An 18,922-nucleotide genomic window follows, 5' to 3' on the forward strand; every position below is an offset into this window, starting at 1 on the left:
ACTAATACTCTTCCCTAGGTGGTATTACTTATGGTCACAACAACCAGTAACTGGCATACCACATCTGTTCAAGGAAAACAACCAACAGCTGACAGTATGCTGGATGCTTTGGTCTGGACTTTGCTGAGTAGAGCAACTCCAACCTGTGCTTTTCCCATGCAAGAATCCCCAAAGGCACACTCATTATCACAAGAGGTATTGATATACAAAGCTTCTGACCCAGGGTGATTTCTACCTCTACCTGCTATGGCTTTTCTTTGTGCCTGGGATATGTTTTTGCCAACCCTGTGGTTCCTGTCCGTTATCCTTATGACTCAAATGGTATGGCTTGTAGTGAATTGTTTTTGTTTAGTTTAATCTAAACAGATTCCAAAGCATTAATATATACATGCCGTTTCATTCATCAAAATGCACTACAGCTCATAAGTGAGAGTTCAGGTCTTTCAAATATTATTTGACAAATATAGACATAGAGGTAGTTTACATACAAATCAAAAACTCAGCTTGAGGATATAACTCAGCAGCAGAGTACTTGCCTAACATGTGCAGGCTCTAAGTGCTATCTCTAGCACCACAAAAATCAAACAAAAGAAACCTTTTGCAAAAGCGCCCAAAAATTCTGTTCTTTAAGGCTTCACTCCTTTATAAAATAAAAAGTCACTGAAAATATTCAAATATAATGCCAAATCTTCTTTTATTTAATGTACTCAAATTCCCCAGAATTTATGCCAGTTATGGTGTACCACCATGAGGATAAAGCAAGAGGATTATAAGTTCAAGGCCAACCCACATTACCTAGTGACTCAAAAACAAAATAAGTTGGGCACCAGTGGCTCACACATGTAATCCTACCTACTGAGGAGACTGAGATCTTAAGGTTGTGGTTCAAAGCCAGCCCAGGCAGAAAATTTCATAGGACTTTTATCTCTAGTTAAACACTGAAAAAGCTAGAAGTGGAGATGTGGCTCATGTGGAAGAGAGCAAAATAAAAAAAATTCAGGGACAGTGCGTAGGCCCTCAGTTCAAGCCCCAGGACCAGTGCACGTGTGTGGTATATCCTGGATTCTAAGTGTTGTCTTACTGATATTGTGTATGTGTGTGTGTTTTATTCTACTTTGTTCCATAAATGACTCCAGAAATATACAATGAATTAGATGCTTTATAAATGAGTATAATATATGAAATCAAACTTGTTAGTTAGGTTTAATTTTTGGCTCAGAAACAAGGGCGTGCCTACACTGTTTTGGAAATGTAAATTTAGGAATTATTTGAAGGCAAGCTCTGGGATACGGGAGAGATGAGAAAGTCCCTCAGCAGCAGGGGGCAGCACCAAGTAAGCACACGAAGAAGGAATAGACTAACCTCTACGCAGCAGTTTTCGTCCAGTAAAACATCTCCTTTCTTATCTTTTAGGTCCTCACTCACATAGTAAGAGATGATGTTGGGTTTTAGTACAAACCAACGTTCTGTCCAGTTTTTCCGTCGATGGCCTTTTTTCATCATGTAACCCTAGGAAAGATTAAATCATTTGGTTGTGCTTTCATTTGTAAGAGCTGAGATTTATTTCTTCCTGATAGTCTTTTTTACTTCATTATCTGATATATGGCCCTGAATATGTGATGCCAATAGTTCTAGTCCTTTGTGGACCCTTCAAGAATCTATGAAGGTCAAGGGCATTATACCCCAAATCATATAAGCATATGGAAATAAGAGGGACTTTGTTTTTGTTTTGTTTTTGCCAGTCCTGGGGCTTGAACTCAGGGCCTGAGCACTGTCCATGGGCTTTCCTCAAGGCTAGCACTCTACCACTTGAGCTACAGCTTTTTCTATATATGTGGTACCAAGGAATTGAATCTGGGTCTTCATGCACACTATGCAAGTACTCCACCACTAGGCCAAACCCCCTGGCCCAAAATAAAGAGTTTTATATAATCTCAGACATTTCAAAGATAACTCTACCCAAAGGGTATATAAAAAGGGGGCATGGGGCCAGGAGTTTGGCCTAGTGGTAGAGTACTTGCCTAGCATGCACAAAGACCTGGGTTCAAGTGGTAGAACTCTAAAAAAACTGGGGGGAGGGGGCAGGAAGCCGGCCACAGTGGTTCACGCCTATAATCCTAGCTACTCAGGAGACTGAGATCTGAGGATCAAGGTTCAAAGCCAGCCCGGGCACAAAAGACCAAGAGACTCAATTAAATGCTAGAAAATGGGAAGTGGGGCTATAGCTCCAGGGGTAGGGTGGTAGCCTTGAGCTGAAGAGCTCAAGGACCTTTGTGCCCAGGCCTAGAGTTCAAGCCCCAGGACCCACAAAAGGCGGGGGAGAAAAGATAAAATAATGACATTTGCTGGGAAGTGGATGGACCTATAGCAAATCATGTTAAGTGAGATAAGACAAGACCAAAGGAAAAAAAGGCTCATAGTCGCCCTGATATGTGGGTATTAGATCTAAACAATGCAAGAGCAATGACTGAACAGAGAGAATGAGAAAGAAGGAACAACCGAATCTCTAACAAAGAGAAGAAATGTACATAACAGCTAACCTGGAAGAAATAGTTTCATTGCCATTATTCAAAGGCCTTTTGTTCTAGGTAAGTCTAGAGATTTTTGTATAGTCCAACATTTATAAATTTTGTAGACTAGAACAATGATGCTTAGTATTGTAATAGTAAAATAAATGAATGTGATAATTGCTAAGAATAACTATGTCACAGTACTGTAAAATATATGTAACCACATAATCACAATAAAAAATATTATCTACAAAAAGGGGAGGGGCTAGAAGCAGTGCCCTCAAGTGGTAGAGTATTTGTACTTGCCTAATAAGCACAGGCCCTGAATTTGACATAGAGAGACAGACAAGAGAGAATGACAAACAGATATCAAGACCCTTGATTTTAATAACACTGAGAATTTTCTTAAGTTTCTTATCATTGGAGCTATTTATTGAAATATTTACTGGTAAGATGAAAAATCTTTGATTCAATTCAAAATAATAAATGGGACACAGGTATGGTGATGCACTTGGGAGATGGAGGCAGGAGGATCCAGAGTTCAAGGATAGTCTCAGTAACATAGTGAGATTGGCTTCATAAATGAATAAATGAGCTGAACACCAGTGGTTCACACCTCTAATCCTAGCTACTCAGGAGGCAGAGATCTAAGGAACACAATTCAAAGCCAGCCCAAGCAGGAAAGTCTGTGAGACTCTTATTTCCAATTTATCACCAAAAAAAGCCAGAAGTAAAGCTGTAGCTTCAGTGGCAGAGTGGCAGTCTTAAACAAAAAATGTTCAGGAACAGTACCAGGCTCTGAATTCAAGCCTAAGGACTGATACCAAAATAATAATAATATATATACACACACACACACACACACACACACACACACACACACACTTTTTGGACAGTCTTGGGGCTTGAACTTGGGGCCTGAGCATTGTCCTTGGGCTTTCTCAAGGCTAGAGCTAGAACTCTACCACAGCACTACCCCCTGGATTTTTCTATGTATGTGGTACTGAGGAGTCAAACCCGGGTCTTCATGTATGCTAGGCAAGCACTCTACCACTAGGCCAAACTCCCAGCCCCAAAATAACAATTTTTTTTTAAAAAACAAGTGAGTGAACAATATTAGTTTGGCTGTAAATTCCACTGAATTATTATACTAGTCTTAAATCATATAACTTGTTCAGGTTCTTATAATAAAATTCATTTGTGGTTCTCTATCTTCCCCTTCTAATGGGCCTAGAAGTCATCTTCAGACAAAAATTGTATTTATAGGCTTTGTAATACCAAAGCCTATACAAGTTAAGCTTCAATTAATGTTTATTGATGGAGTCTACTGGAGGAAAAAAGAGCAAAGGCAACATATCATCTAGTGAACACAGAAAGGAGCAAAGTAAGGAAACCCAAAATGAAGGCTATTAGTTATTATAAGTTATTATTCTTCTTAATAATGTAGGAGCCACTAAAATAGAAACAAATTCTACTTAACAAGCATTAAGCTTCATATATAAATATATATATATACATAAATAGATATATGTCAGACATTATGTTAGTGCTGAGAACACAAAGACAACAGTGTAATGAGACAAGTGCAACTTCACTATATGGAAATATCTTTTTCTTAAAGTACAGGCATTCTTCTAACTTCATAAAAAAAATTACAAAATCATGAAGGTAGTCTAACATTATAGCAAAGGACTAGGAAACAAAATAAGGGTCAGGGCTGGGAGCTTGGCCTAGTGGTACAGTGTTTGCCTAGCATGCACAAAGACCTAGGTTCGATTCCTCAGTACCACATACATAGAAAAGCCAGAAGTGGTGTTGTGGCTCAAATGGTAGAGTGCTAGCCTTGAGACAGCCCAAGAACAATGCTCAAGTCCTGAGTTTCAGCCCCAGGACTGGCAAAAAAAAAAAGAAAAGAAGGGTCAAAAACCAGTGACTCACATCTGTAATCCTAGTTACCCAGAAGGCTGACATAAAAGGATTGTGGTTCAAAGCGAGTTTGGGCAGGAAACCTCTCTGAGACTCTTTTTTTTTTTTTTTTTTGCCAGTCCTGGGCTTGAGCTCAGGGCCTGAGCACTGTCCTTGGACTTTCTCAAGGCCAAAGCTCTACCACTTGAGCCTTAGCACCACTTCTGGCTTTTCTCTACGTATGTGGTACCGAGGAATCAAACCTGAGTCTTCATGTATGCTAGGCAAAGTACTCTACCACTAGGCCAAATTCCCGGCCCCCTCTCTGAGACTCTTATTTCCAATTAACTAGCAAAAAGTTGTAAATAGAGCTGTGGCTCAAATGGTACAGCACTAGTCTTGACAACTTCCAGGCCCCATTTTCAAACCCGATATGTACAAGAAGGAGAGGAGGGCAAGGGCTAGAGGAGAAAAGAATGTCTGGGAGTTGTCAAGTGGTAGAGTTTAAACTGAGGAGGAGGAGGGAAGACGGAAGAGGGAAGAGGAAGGAGGGAAGAGGACAAAGGGAGGAGGAAGAAGGGAGAAGGAAGAGGCAAGGAGGAAGGGAGAAGGAAGGGAAAAGGAAAAAGAAAATTTGGCAAGCATCCTTCAAGAGATCTACACACATACATCATTTTGCACAAAAGGGATTAGAAAACAGTAGATCCTAGGCACCTATGTTTTCACAATGAAAGGATATCTTTCCAAGTCAACAATATGCATGTTCACGTGATATAAGAGCATTTTATTGAAAGCAGGAAAGTAGTATTTAAATTATTATTATTATCTCCCTGTGCCAGTACTAGAGCTTGAACTCAGAGCCTCACCTCACACTTGACTTGTTCACTTACTGCTGGTGCTCTATCACTTGGGCCAAAACTCCAGTTCCAGCTTTTCAACAAGTGTGTGTGTGTGCTAGTGTGTGTGTGTGTGTGTATGTGTGTGTATTTACACATGTACACTAATCTTAAGGCTTGAACTCAGGGCATGGAAAATGTCCCTGAGCATTTTTTGTTCAAGACATTCTTGCCTTTCTGGCTTCAAACCTCAGCCCTCTGAGGACTTATAGGCGTGAGCTAATAGCACCCAGCCTAAACAATTCTTCTAAAATACCTACTTCTCAATTCTTTTTTTTTTTTTAAATCAGTCATGGAGCTTGAACTCTGAGCCTGAGCACTGTCCCTGAGCTCTTCAGCTCAAGACTAGTGCTCTGTCACTTGAGCCACAATACTACTTCCGGTTTTCTGGTGATTAATTGGAGATAGGAGGCTCAAGGACTTTCATGCCTGGGCCGTCTTTGAAGCAAAATCCTCAGGTGCATCCTCCTCAGTAGCTAGGATTATAGGCGTGAGCCACCAGCACCCAGCTTCGATTCTTAATTATACTTCAAAACTTTACCAGTTATTCTTTTTTTTTTTTTTTTTTTTTTTTGCCAGTCCTGGGCTTGGGCCAGTGCTCAGAGCCTGAGCACTGTCCTTGGACTTTCTCAAGGCTTAGCACTCTACCACTTGAGCCTCAGCACCACTTCCAGCTTTTTTCAATGTGGTACCAAGGAATCGAACCCGGGTCTTTGTGCATGCTAGGTAAGTACCCTACCACTAGGCCAAACTCCAGGGTTTTACCAGTTATTCTTTAAAATAAAAGCCCAGAGCTGGGGAGGATATGGCTCAATGATAGATCACTTGCCTAGAGGCATGAAGCTGGTTCAATCCCCAGGGAAGAGAATAAAAGTCTAATACAAGACAGGGAAATAACCCAACTTTATTTGTGTAAAATGAGCTAAGGAATACAAGTGACTTATACCATCATCATTGTAAAAGAAATGCCATTTCACTTCAAACATGTTAATACTAAAGATGAAGAAAAATACAGCATTATAGGACTCTTACCTGTTTCAACACATCTAATATAAGTTCATTGAAGACTTCATTAATGGCCATAGATACTGTCTGACGATCCATGCCTTTGCTGAACTGTCCATTTCCAATAAGTTCAATAAGTTCCCATACAGAAAGGCCATCTTTACTGTCATCAAAGTTAACTTTGTAGTGCTCAAATTGTTCTTGCTGCCAACCTCCTCCCATAGCTTCTGTAAGTTTCTTTAGCAGGAATTCAATCTGTATTTTGAAAAAGTTTTAAATTATTTCCCAGCTTAAAAAAAAAAAAAAAAAAAAAAAAAAAAAAAAAAAAAAAAAAACTTTGCCAGGAGTTTGCCTAGCAGTAGAGTGTTTGCCTAGCATGCACGAAGACCAGGGTTCAATTCCTTGGTACCGCATACATAGAAAAAAGCCAGAAGTGGTGCTGTGGTTCAAGTGGTAGAGCTCTAGCCTTATATTATTAACACTGATACAATCAATTCAGGATATATTCTTTTTTGGATTTCTGTTGTTGCTTATTTGTTTGCTGGTCCTGGGGTCTGAACTCAGGGGCTGGGCACTGTCCCTAAGCTTCTTTAGCTCAAGGCTAGCATTCTACCAATTAAGCCACAGCACCACTTCCAGCTTTTTCTGTGTATGTGGTACTGAGGAATCAAACCCAGGGCTTCATGCAAGTTAGGCAAGCACTTTACCACTAAACCACATTCTCAGCCCTCTGTATATGTTCTTACACCTCCAGAAAAACAGTTCTTTAGAAAACTCCTATTATCAGGAAGAGGGATATGAATAAAATGCCAATAGTTTTATATCAGTCTAGAATAAGGCATGGAATCCAAACCTGAAAAACCACTATCAGAATAATATGATTATATACAGAATAAAAAACTGTGAATATACAGTAATAGCATTGTAATCTGTATTCTTTTAGATAAATATTTCACTAAACCAGAACATTAGTCTGAAAGATAGAAAAACAAAACAAAAGAAGTAAAAGCTAAAGGACTGGAGTTTCTGTGGTATCATTTGCCTATCAAAAAGGAGGCTCTTGAGAAGGGGTATCAATGCTCCTTCTATCTGGCGAATATAACTCTAACCCCTCTATTAATTACAATTTTTTAAATATGTGAAAAAAAGGAGATTCTCCCAGTACAACCCTCAAAAAAAAAAAAAGCATTTGTTGTCGGGAGCAAGAGTGGAATCAAACTGTACTTTGATTTGCATCAGATAATTGCTTGATTGTCTTATTGTTTTTTGGCCTTCTCCTGTTCAATTGATCTGAGATTTACCATATGAATGTAACCCCCAACAGTTCCCTGATTAACCATCTGGATGTAACACCTGGCAGTGCCCTGGTCTCAAGAAGGGATATAAACTTTGAGTTAAGAATAAACGAGGCGGCAGTTTTTGCTTGGGCTGCAGACCTCCTGGACCCGATGTGTTTGTCTCTCTTCTAATTTTTCCAGTCCCTGCCCCTTATTTCAGGAACCCCAATTTGCTGCCGGTAGGCCCCGGCAATTTGTTATACATCTTAACTGGTTCACCACGAACCAGTGACACACCTATCAACCTAGTTACTCAAGAGGATAAGATCCAAGGATCGAAGTTTGAACCCAGCCTAACAGAAAAATCAGAGACTCTAATCTCTAATTAACCAGCAAAAAGGTGAAAATGGAGGTATGGCTCAGGTAATGCCAGCCTTGAGCAAGAATGCAAGGCCTTGCATTCAAGGCCTAGCATCAGGTTCCCCACCACACCCCTGCCACCCCCCAAAAAGAAAAGATACTTGTTCAAAGTAAAATAACTTAGTGGCATTAACATATACAAAAGTTTAAGCTCACACAGGACAGCAAAAAGAAGGGCGTAGGCTGGAAGATTGTGAACTATACGCCCAAAGAAGTCTTATAAGGTCAGAGGAAGTCTGCATGTATGGCCATGTATACACGGGATGAAGGCCTACAGGTGAAGTGCCATGATGGCACAGCCTATGAACATCAACACAAGTCACCTATACTGCAAATGAGGCCAAGCCCCTCATAGTCCTGCGTCAGTTTCCTCTTCAATATCAGATCATCTGCCATGTTTACAATCAGAGTGTTTATCAGTAAACAACCCAGCTCTCAAAGCAGCCTCTCAGGCAGCCTCTCAGGATTCACTTGAACGTTCCTGAAAGTAACCCCCAAATCCTACGATGCTATGATCAGCTCCTAGGACCCATCTGCTCAGTATTTACAGTGACTGTTCTAAACAACTAACTTAGATTTGTTTCCAGTTGACTCTCCACACAATCTCCACAAAATTATACTGGGCTGTGGACAGACATTCCCATTCCCCAGTATCCAATTATACGAAATGATCTATCATGATCACAGACTGCTACTGGTCTCCTGCTGCCCCACTGTTCCCCAGTGGGCCAATGCCCACATCAATTCTGAGAGCTCATTCGACTTCAGGAAGCAGCTTACTTCCTCCTTCTAAACAAGTTTCACCAAAAATAACAAAGACTAAACTTTCAAGCTGCATGTGATATTTCCAGGCCTTCAGTTCAAAAATTTATATTGTAAAAAGCTCTATTTTTGTTGTCATTAACAGGAGCATGTATTAACTTAGCCACAATTCAGGTGTTTTATTTCATTTAGAGCCTCATAAAACTATTTTGAATTTGATTTTCATTGCATCCAAAAAACATCCACAACAAATATATCCTGCTTTGTTCTAAGCTCAATGGGAAACAAATACTAAGTAGAAACTATATTCTATAGATACACATTTCCAGAATCATTCTCAGAAGGAAACTGTGAAACTAAAATGGGGATACACTGTTTCTTGTCATCTGTGACAAAATACCTTGATTTTACCACGTAAAAGATTTAAACATTTATTTAACCTTCTTCATATTTCTTTCTCAGCTATGGAAAATGAAACCAAATGCAAACTTCTATGTACCTCATATATTTTTATTTGACTCTCACTGTTTTTATAGAATTAACTGAAGATGGAGAAAAAAAGTTGCAGGTGGACTACTGGAAATATAAAAACACTAGTTTAAACTTATAAAGCCTAAAAACTGCTGACAAAATTGTAAGTTAAATTTATATACTCACTGGGAAAGAGTGAGGGAACAGACGACACTATATGAAAGGTAATGTACCCATTACCTGACTCATGTAATTGGAATCCCTCTGTACATGGCCCTTATAATAACAATAAAAAATTTGTATACTCATGACATATTAAAGCACTGTATTTTGAGATTTTAATTATGTTTTCACATTATATTTCATTAAAATATGTACACAAAAACTAGTTCAAGGGGCTGGGAGCGAGGACTAGTGGTAGAGTGCTCTCCTAGATGCACAAGCCCTGGGTTTGATTCCTTGGTACCATATACACAGAAAAAGCCAGAAGTGGCACTGTGGCTCAAGTGGCAGAACGCTAGCCTTTAACAAAAAGTGTTCCAGAACAGTGCCCAGGCCCTGTGTTCAACCCCTAGGACTAGCAAAAAAAAAGAGCTATTTCAAATACAGCTCTTAAACTGCTATCACGTTATTCAGAAAGGAAGCAAAACCTAATAGGATGTTTTTCAGTATTTGGTAAGAGCTTAGTAATCACCATGTAGTAAACCTCAAGAGACTAGATAAAGTAATTTCACAGTAATTTGCGCCAGTGTCTCCTTTCTACATGGAAGCACAGGAGCATAATATATAAAATTAACTCTAATTCTTTTTGGGGTGGCAGGGGAAGGTACCAGGGTTTGAACCAAACCCAGGGACTCACTCTCACTTTATCATTTGAGCCACTGAACTTCAACCCTTGATTTTTGCTGGTTATTTTGGAGATGGACTGCTTTTCTACCCTGACTAGCATGAAACCGTATCTTTCAGATTTTAGTTTCCTAAGTAGGTAGGACTGTAGGTTGGAGTTGCTGGCAAGTGGATTTTTAAATTTCTTTTTGTGCTAGTCCTGGTGGGGCTTAAACTCAAGAGCATAGGTCTTGTCCCTGAATTTTTTAATTTTTTAAATGCTTTTTCTTTCTTTCTTTTTTTGCTAAAGACTAGTGCTATACCACTTGAGCCACAGCTCTACATGTGGCTTTTTTTGAGTGGTAAATTAGAGATGAGAGTTTTACAGACTTTTCTGCCTGGTGTGGCTTCCAACCGCAATCCTCAGATCTCAGCCTCCAAAGTAATTATGATTACAGACATGAGTCACTAGAACTTAGATTAGATTTTTTTTTTTTAACACCATCTTGCTGTATAACCCTAAAGGCTGTCCCTAAACTCATGATGCCTGCTAAGTGCTAAGATTACAGGTGTGTGCCACCACAGCCAGCTAATTGTGCTTCTAAGGAAATGCAGTGCTAAGGCAGTTATGAGCATGGAAGCACAAAGGAGGTCCAAGCACACTATGATAAGACAGGCTGTGTGGCTATTCTAATGACTGTTGCTCTACTTAAGTGAGATTAACTTGTTTTGTGTCAACTGCAAAAATGAAGGTAAACAAGCTAAAGCATCTGGGAGGGGCTCTCCACTGCAGGAAGACTAGTCGTGGTACAAACTAAGGCTCATGGAGGTTAAAAAAAAAAAAAAAAAGATTTTTTTTTTAAATTAACATGTATTAGTTGTATAAGAGGGTTTTCACTATTGACATTTCCATAAATTCAATATACCTCATCAAATTCCCTCCTTCCATCTCCCTCCTTCATTCTCTTTCCCATTTTCTTAAAATAATTTCAACAAGTCTCACAAGTTTATTTTCATATAGATATATAAAATGTTCCAACCATAATCACTCTCATTTACCTGTCCATTCTCCCAACAGAGCCTGTTATTCATTTACTTTAATTTTTTGGGTGCATATCAGTTGTACAAAAGGGTTCACTGGCTAATTCACACGTCCACATGTTACAACATAGTCAGATTAATGGCTTTGTAGCTTTTTCCTGGTCCCCCACAGTATTATTCAACAGCTTACAATGTGTTTCCTTATGCTATCCTCAGAAGCAGACACTGTGTTTTTCAGTTTTTGTCCTCCATCATGCTCTTTTCCTCTCTCATTTATGGGTTTCATTCTTTAATCTATCTGGAGGAGAAATCTCAGTTTCTTAGGTATAATGATCAAGAAGTTGATGCTGATGATTCCCTTTTTTTAGCTATGTTTCAGTGATTATTTGAATCTAATGAAAAATCACTCACATCAAAGAATAAAGCAAACCTCCTTACTAATTTCTAATTCTGAAATCAAGTCTTTCAAGTCTATCACTAATATTTTAGTGATGGAATAAACAATATGAAGGGTAAGAAACTCTATCTCCAGTTTCAAAAAACACAAACAAATTAGTGAAACCAAGTATAATTACAAAATATCATAAAAGATTACACTGGAAATCTCTTCCATACAGTACTGAAGCTTTTCAAATGTCATTCATACACTTTTTCTACATCTATTATTATTCTAGTGCTGGGAATATGGCTTAAGGATAGAGTGCTGGACTAGCACACAGGAAGCCCTGGGTTTGATTCTTCAGTACCACATTACCAGAAGTGATACTGTGGATCAAGTGGTAGAGGGCTAGAAGCTTAGGGACAATGCCCAGGCCCTGAGTCCATGCCCCAGGACTGGCCAAAAAAAAAAAATTATATATATATATATATAATATGTATTGTATATCCTATATAGTAATGTTATATAATATATATGATTATTCCATTCTTTTTTATGTCTCTGAATTAAGCTAATCAACTTCCCTAGACAAAAACTCCGTAGAATATTTTCTTTATTACTCCCTGTAACATACATAGGTAATTTCCATATCACTATGGTTATTTAACACTGCTCCATTCACTACAGTGAAATTGCTTTTACTTCAATGCCAATGATTACCACCTACTTGTATTTATATAAATCTAAGGGCATCTTCTTATCACTATCTAATTTTTCTAATACTACTACCCTTCTTAGAACATTGTTTCTTTGGTGCCAGAACTCAACACTCTACTAGTCCTTCTATTTCACAACCTGTTCAATAAGCTTCCTTACTCCTGCACCTATGGAAACAGTCCCAAGATTTTTCCTTGGCCCTCACAATTCCCACTATGGTCTCTTCCTTCCTGATCTAACCTATTTACTCCCATAGTTTCCCCCTTCCATCTCTAGGACTGTCCTCTTAAAAACTCTAAATATGCACTTCTAACTAATTACAGCTAAGTTCCACACAGGTATTCCACCTAAAATGTCAAATGTGCCATACCCTCAGCAGGTATCCTGTGCCTCATTTTTTTTCCAACATCCTGTTATTTATTTACTCACTAACATACATATGCCCACTTCAGTGGATACTTATCATAGGTCCATGCTTCATACATTTTTCAGTCCTCGTGAGAATATACTGTAGAAATTACTTATCCCCATTTAAAGGAGGGAAACAAAATTAGAGAGAGATTGAGTAATTTGATAGATAACAAGTAAGTGGTAAAGCTAGATTTCAAATCAATCAGTTTAATTCCAAATACGAAGTTTCAAAAAAAAATTACAAACCTTAAAAACGTTAGTCAGTTAGATAATCAACTCACTTTGACTTGAAAATAAAGGATGCAGTTGGGTGCCGATGGCTCACACCTGTAATCCTAGCTAATCAAGAGGCTGAGATCTGAGTATCATAGTTCAAAGTCAACCTAGGCAGGAAAGTCTGTGAGTTTCTTACCTCCAATAAACCACCAGAAAACCAGAAATGACACTGTGGCTCAAAGTGGTAGAGTTCTAGCCTTGAACAAAAAAGCTCTGACAGGTACCCAGGCACTGAGTTCAAGCCCCACAACTGATCACCCCCCCAAAAAAGGGCTGACAAAAAGGCTAAATGATCTCCAGAACTGCGTAAATCAGTCAGTTCAGCTGTTTCCAAGTAAGCACAAGAACTGGTAATTCAGCCAAACTGGTATGATACCTCACTCTTTTTTTGTTTTTGTTTGGGGGGGGGGAGTCATAGGGCTTGAACTCTGGACCTGGGCATTGTCCCTGAGCTCTTCAGCTCAAGGCTACCGCCCTACCCTTAAGCCACAGTCCCACTTCCAGTTTTCTAGAGATTAACTGGAGATAGGAGTCTCTTGGCTGGGGATGGGGGGAGGGAAATGGGGACAAAAACATGAGAAGGGGGTATCAATGTGTGAGAAGTAATACAACTTCTGTCAAACATAACTGTAACCCCTCTATACACTAAAATAAATTTTTTAAAAAAAAAAAAGAGTCTCATCGCTTTGTAGGGCCCAGGCTGGCTTTGAACTGTGATCTTCAGATTTCAGCCTCCTGAGTAGCTAGGATTACAGGAAGCCCACCGTGCCCGACTTACCTCACTTATTTTTAAACAACTTTTGCTTTTCTGCCTCATGTAACTATAATTGTTTGTTCTTTACTTTACCATTAATCAAAATACTTCCTGTTCTTCAATGTCCAACACAAGCTCTACTTTCCCCACAAATGTATTTAACTAACATCCAATATGTACTTTCTAAGGGCCAGTCTTACTAATCAACACACTAGAAGAAGGATTTATTAGTATGAGTCTCTCTTTTTCTTTTCTTTTTTTTTTTTTTTGACCAGTCCTGGGGCTTGAACTCAGGAGCCTGGGCACTGGCCTTAAGCACTTTTGCTCAAGGCTAGTGCTCTACCTTTTTAGCCACAGCACCACTTCCATTTATTTTCTTTGTATGCAGTACCCAGGAATTGAACTCAGGGAGCTTCATGCATGCTAGGCAAACATCTTTCACAAGGCCACACTTCTGACCCCATGAGTCCTATTTTATAGTTAAGAAAACTGCAGCAAAACAAATGTAAGCAAATTTACTCAGGAACATGCATTTACAAGGCAATAACAGATTCAGAATTCAAATCCAGACCACTTCTCTGGAGTCACTAGGCTTCACCTGTTTTTTTTTTGTTTGTTTTGTGTTTTTTTGCCAGTCCTGGGCTTGAGCTCAGGGCCTGAGCACTGTCCTTGGACTTTCTCAAGGCTAGAGCTCTACCACTTGAGCCTCAGCACTACTTCCAGCTTTTTTCTATGTATGTGGTACCGAGGAATCGAACCCAGGTCATCGTGCATTCTAGGCAAGCACTTTAACCACTAGGCCAAACTCCTGGCCCCTCACCTGTTTTTTTTTTTAAGAGAAGATAGCACAGAAACTTCATTCCTATCCTACTCCCTGTGGAAGCTACGAGTAATACAGAACAAAATACACAGATGTGTCTTTTTCATTTACTTTGAAAGGTACAGTTAAAAAGTCATCATCTTAGATTTTTAAAACAAGAATATTATTTACTCAAAAGTCTTAAGAAGCCAGGACATGGTGGCTCACGCCTGTATCCTAGCTACTCAGGAGGCAGAGATGTGAGGATTAAGGTTCAAAGCCAGCCCGGGAACAAAAGGACTTGAGACTCTTATCTCAATTAGCCTCTAGAAAACAGGAAATGGGACTTGGCTCAAAGTAAGGTGGTAGCCTTGAGCTGAAGAGCTCAGGGACAATGCCTAGGCCCAGGGCTAGTGCACTAGCCTTGAGCTGAAGAGCTCAGGGAGAGTGCCCAGGCCATGTTTAAGCCCCATGACCCAAAAAATAAATAGAAGTCTTAAGAATACATTCTGAATTATTATCTCTTATACAGCACCACTCAACCAGCATTTTTTTTTTGCCAGTCCTGGGCCTTGAACTCAGAGCCTGGGCACTGTCCTTGGGCTTTCTCAAGGCAAGAGCTCTACCACTTGAGCCATAGCACCATTTCTGGCTTTTTTCTATGTATGTGGTATGGGAGGAATCGAAACTTGGGTCTTCGTCCATGCTAGGCAAGCACTCTAACACTAGGCTAAACTCCTAGCCCTCAAGCAGCATTTTTAATCAATTTTAATAAATTAGTAGAAAATCATGTTGTGACTTGTATTGCACAACTTGTACTGAACCTACACTCATAGCAAGTTAGAGAAAAGGCCCACTGTCTGCAATCTCTAAGTGTATTATATGTCCCAAATCACTAAATTTGGGATATTCTAGACTCAAGCTGTTTTGCTTCTGATTCCAAAAACTAATGTACACACCTACAATAAATGAATGCAAATATTTTCAATCTATTCCATGATAAGTCAGCCATGTAAAAACACCCACACCTTACCTCTTCTGGCACGATAATTAATGGATACTTGTCCTCAGACAAAAAGTTGAAGATAACCCACACTTTAAATGCATCTTCTTCTGTAATGAGCAGGGGACTCTTTGTGAGGTTTTTCTTGACACAGAGAGTCCAACACATCCTATTAAATTCAATCTTGTCAAAGTTGTCTTGAACCTAAAAAGGAATTTTTAAATAAAGAACTATAATAAACCACTTAAAGATAAGATGTTTACAAATTAAGTACAATAGAAGAAAGTCTCCTTCTGAAGTCCATGTTAATCAGCCCAATTAACCAATAGCCATAGCCACATAGTTGTTCTATATATTACATATTCAATGGTTCAACTAAGAACACTGTATTTGGTCTGACACTGAAGTAAAAACTGCCCCTTCTCATTAACCATGCTGTTACTCACCTGTCAAATAATTTTTATCTTTTTCATGTGTATACATTATACAGACTACCAACTCTAATGTACAGAAGAAACTGAGAATGCAATTATTCAGTCTGAGCCACATACAAATACCTCATCTTTACCTATGCAAAGGCATACATTCATTTGAAAAAATTGATTGGTTGAAATTCTAAAAAAGACAATCTTATCGTTTATTCATTCATTAGTTCAGGCATTCAACGTTTCTGAAAAATCTACTCGTGTTATAAAATCAAAAACATGCTGGGAATGTGGCTTAGTGGTCGAGTGCTTGCCTAGCATGCATGAAGCCTTAGGTTTCATTCCTCAGTACCACATACACAGAAAAAGCCAGAAGTGGCACTGTGGCTCAAGTGCTAAAATACTAGCCGTGAGCAAAAGAAACTTAGGGATAGTGCCCAGACCAAGTTTGTCTCAGGACAAGAAAGGAAAGAAAGGAATAAAGGAAGAAGAGAGAGAGAGAGAGACAGAGAGACAGAGAGACAGAGAGTCAGACAGAGACAGAGACAGAGACAGAGACAGACAGACACTAGGAAAGTTTGGCCCAGCAGTAAAGTGCTTGCCTAGCATGCACAAAGACCCCAAGTTCAATTCCTCAGTACCATATACATGGCGGGGAGCCAGAAGTGGTGCTGCTGTGGCTCAAGTGGTAGAGCTCTAGCCTTGATAAAACCCAAGGACAGTGCTCAGACCCTGAGTTCAAGGCCCAGGACTGGCAAAAATAAAAAAGAAAGAGAGAAAGGGGGGGAGGGAGAGAGGAAGGGAGGAAGGAAGGAATGGAGGGAGGGAGGGAGGGAGGGAGGGAGGGAGGAAGGAAGGAAGGAAGGAAGGAAGGAAGGAAGGAAGGAAGGAAGGAAGGAAATCAGAAGTGGTGATATGACTCAACGGGCAGGATGGTCACCTTGAGCTGAAGAGCTCTGGGACAGCAGTCAGGCCCAGAGTTCAAGCCCCACAACTGACAAAAAAAAAGAGAGAGAGAGAGAGAGAGAGAGAGAACGAGAGGGAGAGGAAGGAAGGAGAGAGGGAAAAGAAAATCAAGGGCCTGAAGATGAAAGTCTGTTTCGTTTTGTTTTTTGGCAATCCTGGGCTTGACCTCAGGGCCTGAGCACTGTCCTTGAACTTTCTCAAGGCTAGAGCTCTATTACTTGAGCCTCAGCACCACTTCTGGCTTCTTTTCTATGTATGTGGTACTGACGCATCGAACCCGGGTCTTCCTGCATGCTACCAGTAGGCCTCTCGGCCCCAGAAGTCTGTTCTTAAAAAGGGCATAAGAAAAAACATATATGCAAACAGATAAATGTTAATGCTGTATATCAGTGTATAATTCAATAATTTTGTCACAAAACTAAATTTTAGACCGTAATTATTACTTTTCAGTGACAATACAAAGATATCCAACATAATACTTGCCAATATCTCCAAGGAACATAAAGATACTTAGAATTACAGTGTGACAAGTACTATAACAGAGATAAGCAAAGGACTCAGTGGGAATACTGATGGCTGATCAAACTTTTTAAGAAATTGGGAAAATTTGTAGAAGAGTGATGTATCAACAGAGCTGTGTCCTAAGGCCTTCAAAAGTCAAACAGAGACAGACACTGGTGGCTCATGCCTATAATTCTAGCTATTAAAGGGTCGGAGATTTGAGGCTCACAGTTCAAAGCTAGCTCAGGCAGAAAAGTCCATGAGATTCTTATCTCCAGTTAACCACCAGAAAACCGGGAGTAGTAATGTGGCTCAAAGTGGTAGAGCACTAGTCGAGTAAAAAAGCTCAGGGACAGCACCTAGGCCCTGAGTTAAAGCCCCACAAAAAACTCAAGGAAAAGCTTGGCATTGGTGACTCGCATCTGTAATCCTGCTCATGCACCACACACACACACACACACACACACACACACACACAAAACCGAGAGAAAAGGAAAGGTAAGAACCACACATAGAGTTCAAGCTCGAGGACTACCCCCCACCCCAAAAAGTAGCATCTTTCGTACTGTAGATTTTTTAGTAAATGCAGTATTGTACTTTTTTTAACTTATATGTTGTTTCACTATATAATCTGTACTTCTTGATATAAAAATAAACTTTTAACAAATTGCCAAGTAAAAACAGAATAGGCGAAAACATTTTTACAAGCCATAATTTTTACATAAGAGGTTAATATTCAGAAGATATGAAGGGTACTTACAACAACAAGAATCAAATTTTAAAATGAAAAAGTAAAAGAAATTCAATGAGCAGAGGTGTAGACAGGTCTCTAAAGTAGGTGTATTAATGGCCAAGAAGCAAATGAAAAGATGCTCAATACCATATGTCACTACAGATGTGCAAATTAAACTATAATGAGATATCATCTTGTACTGGTAGAGTGCTTGCCTAGCATGCACAAAGCCATGGATTTGATTCCTCGGAACCACATACACAGAAAAAAAGCCAGAAGTGGCGCTGTGACTCTAGTGGCAGAGTGCTTGCTTGAACAAAAAGTGTCCAAAGACAGTGCCCAGGCCCTGAGTTCAAGCCCCAGGATAGGCAAAGCAAAAACAAAAACAAAAAAAACAAATGTTGTTAAGGATATAGGATATATACCAGATCACTGTTGGTGGTAGGCGTATAAACCAAAACAGCTGCTATAGAAAACAGTATAGAGGTTCCTCAAAAAATTAAAAATGAAACTATCATATGATCCAGTAATCCACCTTCTAGGTAAATATCCAGAAGAACTGAAAACAGGATCTCAAAGAGACACTTGCACACCCACATTTGTTGCAGCATTATTCACAATACCAGCATGTGGAAGCAAAATGTCCAGCAAAAGATGAGTGGATGAAGTAAATGTGACGAGGTGGGGGTATAGCTCAGTGGTAGAGTGTTATCAAGTATGCACAAGACAGGAAGTCTGATCCCCAGCACAAGGAAAAGGAAAAGTGATTTACATATTAATAGAATATCACTGCCTAAAAAAACAAAAACAAAAACAGAATTCTTGTCATGTATAACATGAATCAAT

General features: G+C 39.4%; 1 protein-coding gene across 1 annotated transcript in view; it reads right to left on the reverse strand.

Moving 5' to 3' along the window:
• Swap70 (switching B cell complex subunit SWAP70) overlaps nt 1–18,922 on the reverse strand; it is a 66,506-nt gene that overhangs the window by 15,700 nt on the left and 31,884 nt on the right. The window contains exons 3-5 of the mRNA XM_090348163.1: nt 15,482–15,655; nt 6,344–6,571; nt 1,363–1,509 (exon numbers count right to left, since the gene is read on the reverse strand). Of these exons, the coding sequence (XP_090204289.1) occupies nt 1,363–1,509; nt 6,344–6,571; nt 15,482–15,655 (549 nt within the window). The remainder of the gene's footprint in view (nt 1–1,362; nt 1,510–6,343; nt 6,572–15,481; nt 15,656–18,922) is intronic.

The sequence above is a fragment of the Megascapheus bottae genome, chromosome 16 (assembly GCF_031878675.1).
Source record: "Megascapheus bottae isolate mThoBot1 chromosome 16, mThoBot2.hap1, whole genome shotgun sequence".
NCBI classification, from domain to species: Eukaryota; Metazoa; Chordata; class Mammalia; order Rodentia; family Geomyidae; genus Megascapheus; species Megascapheus bottae.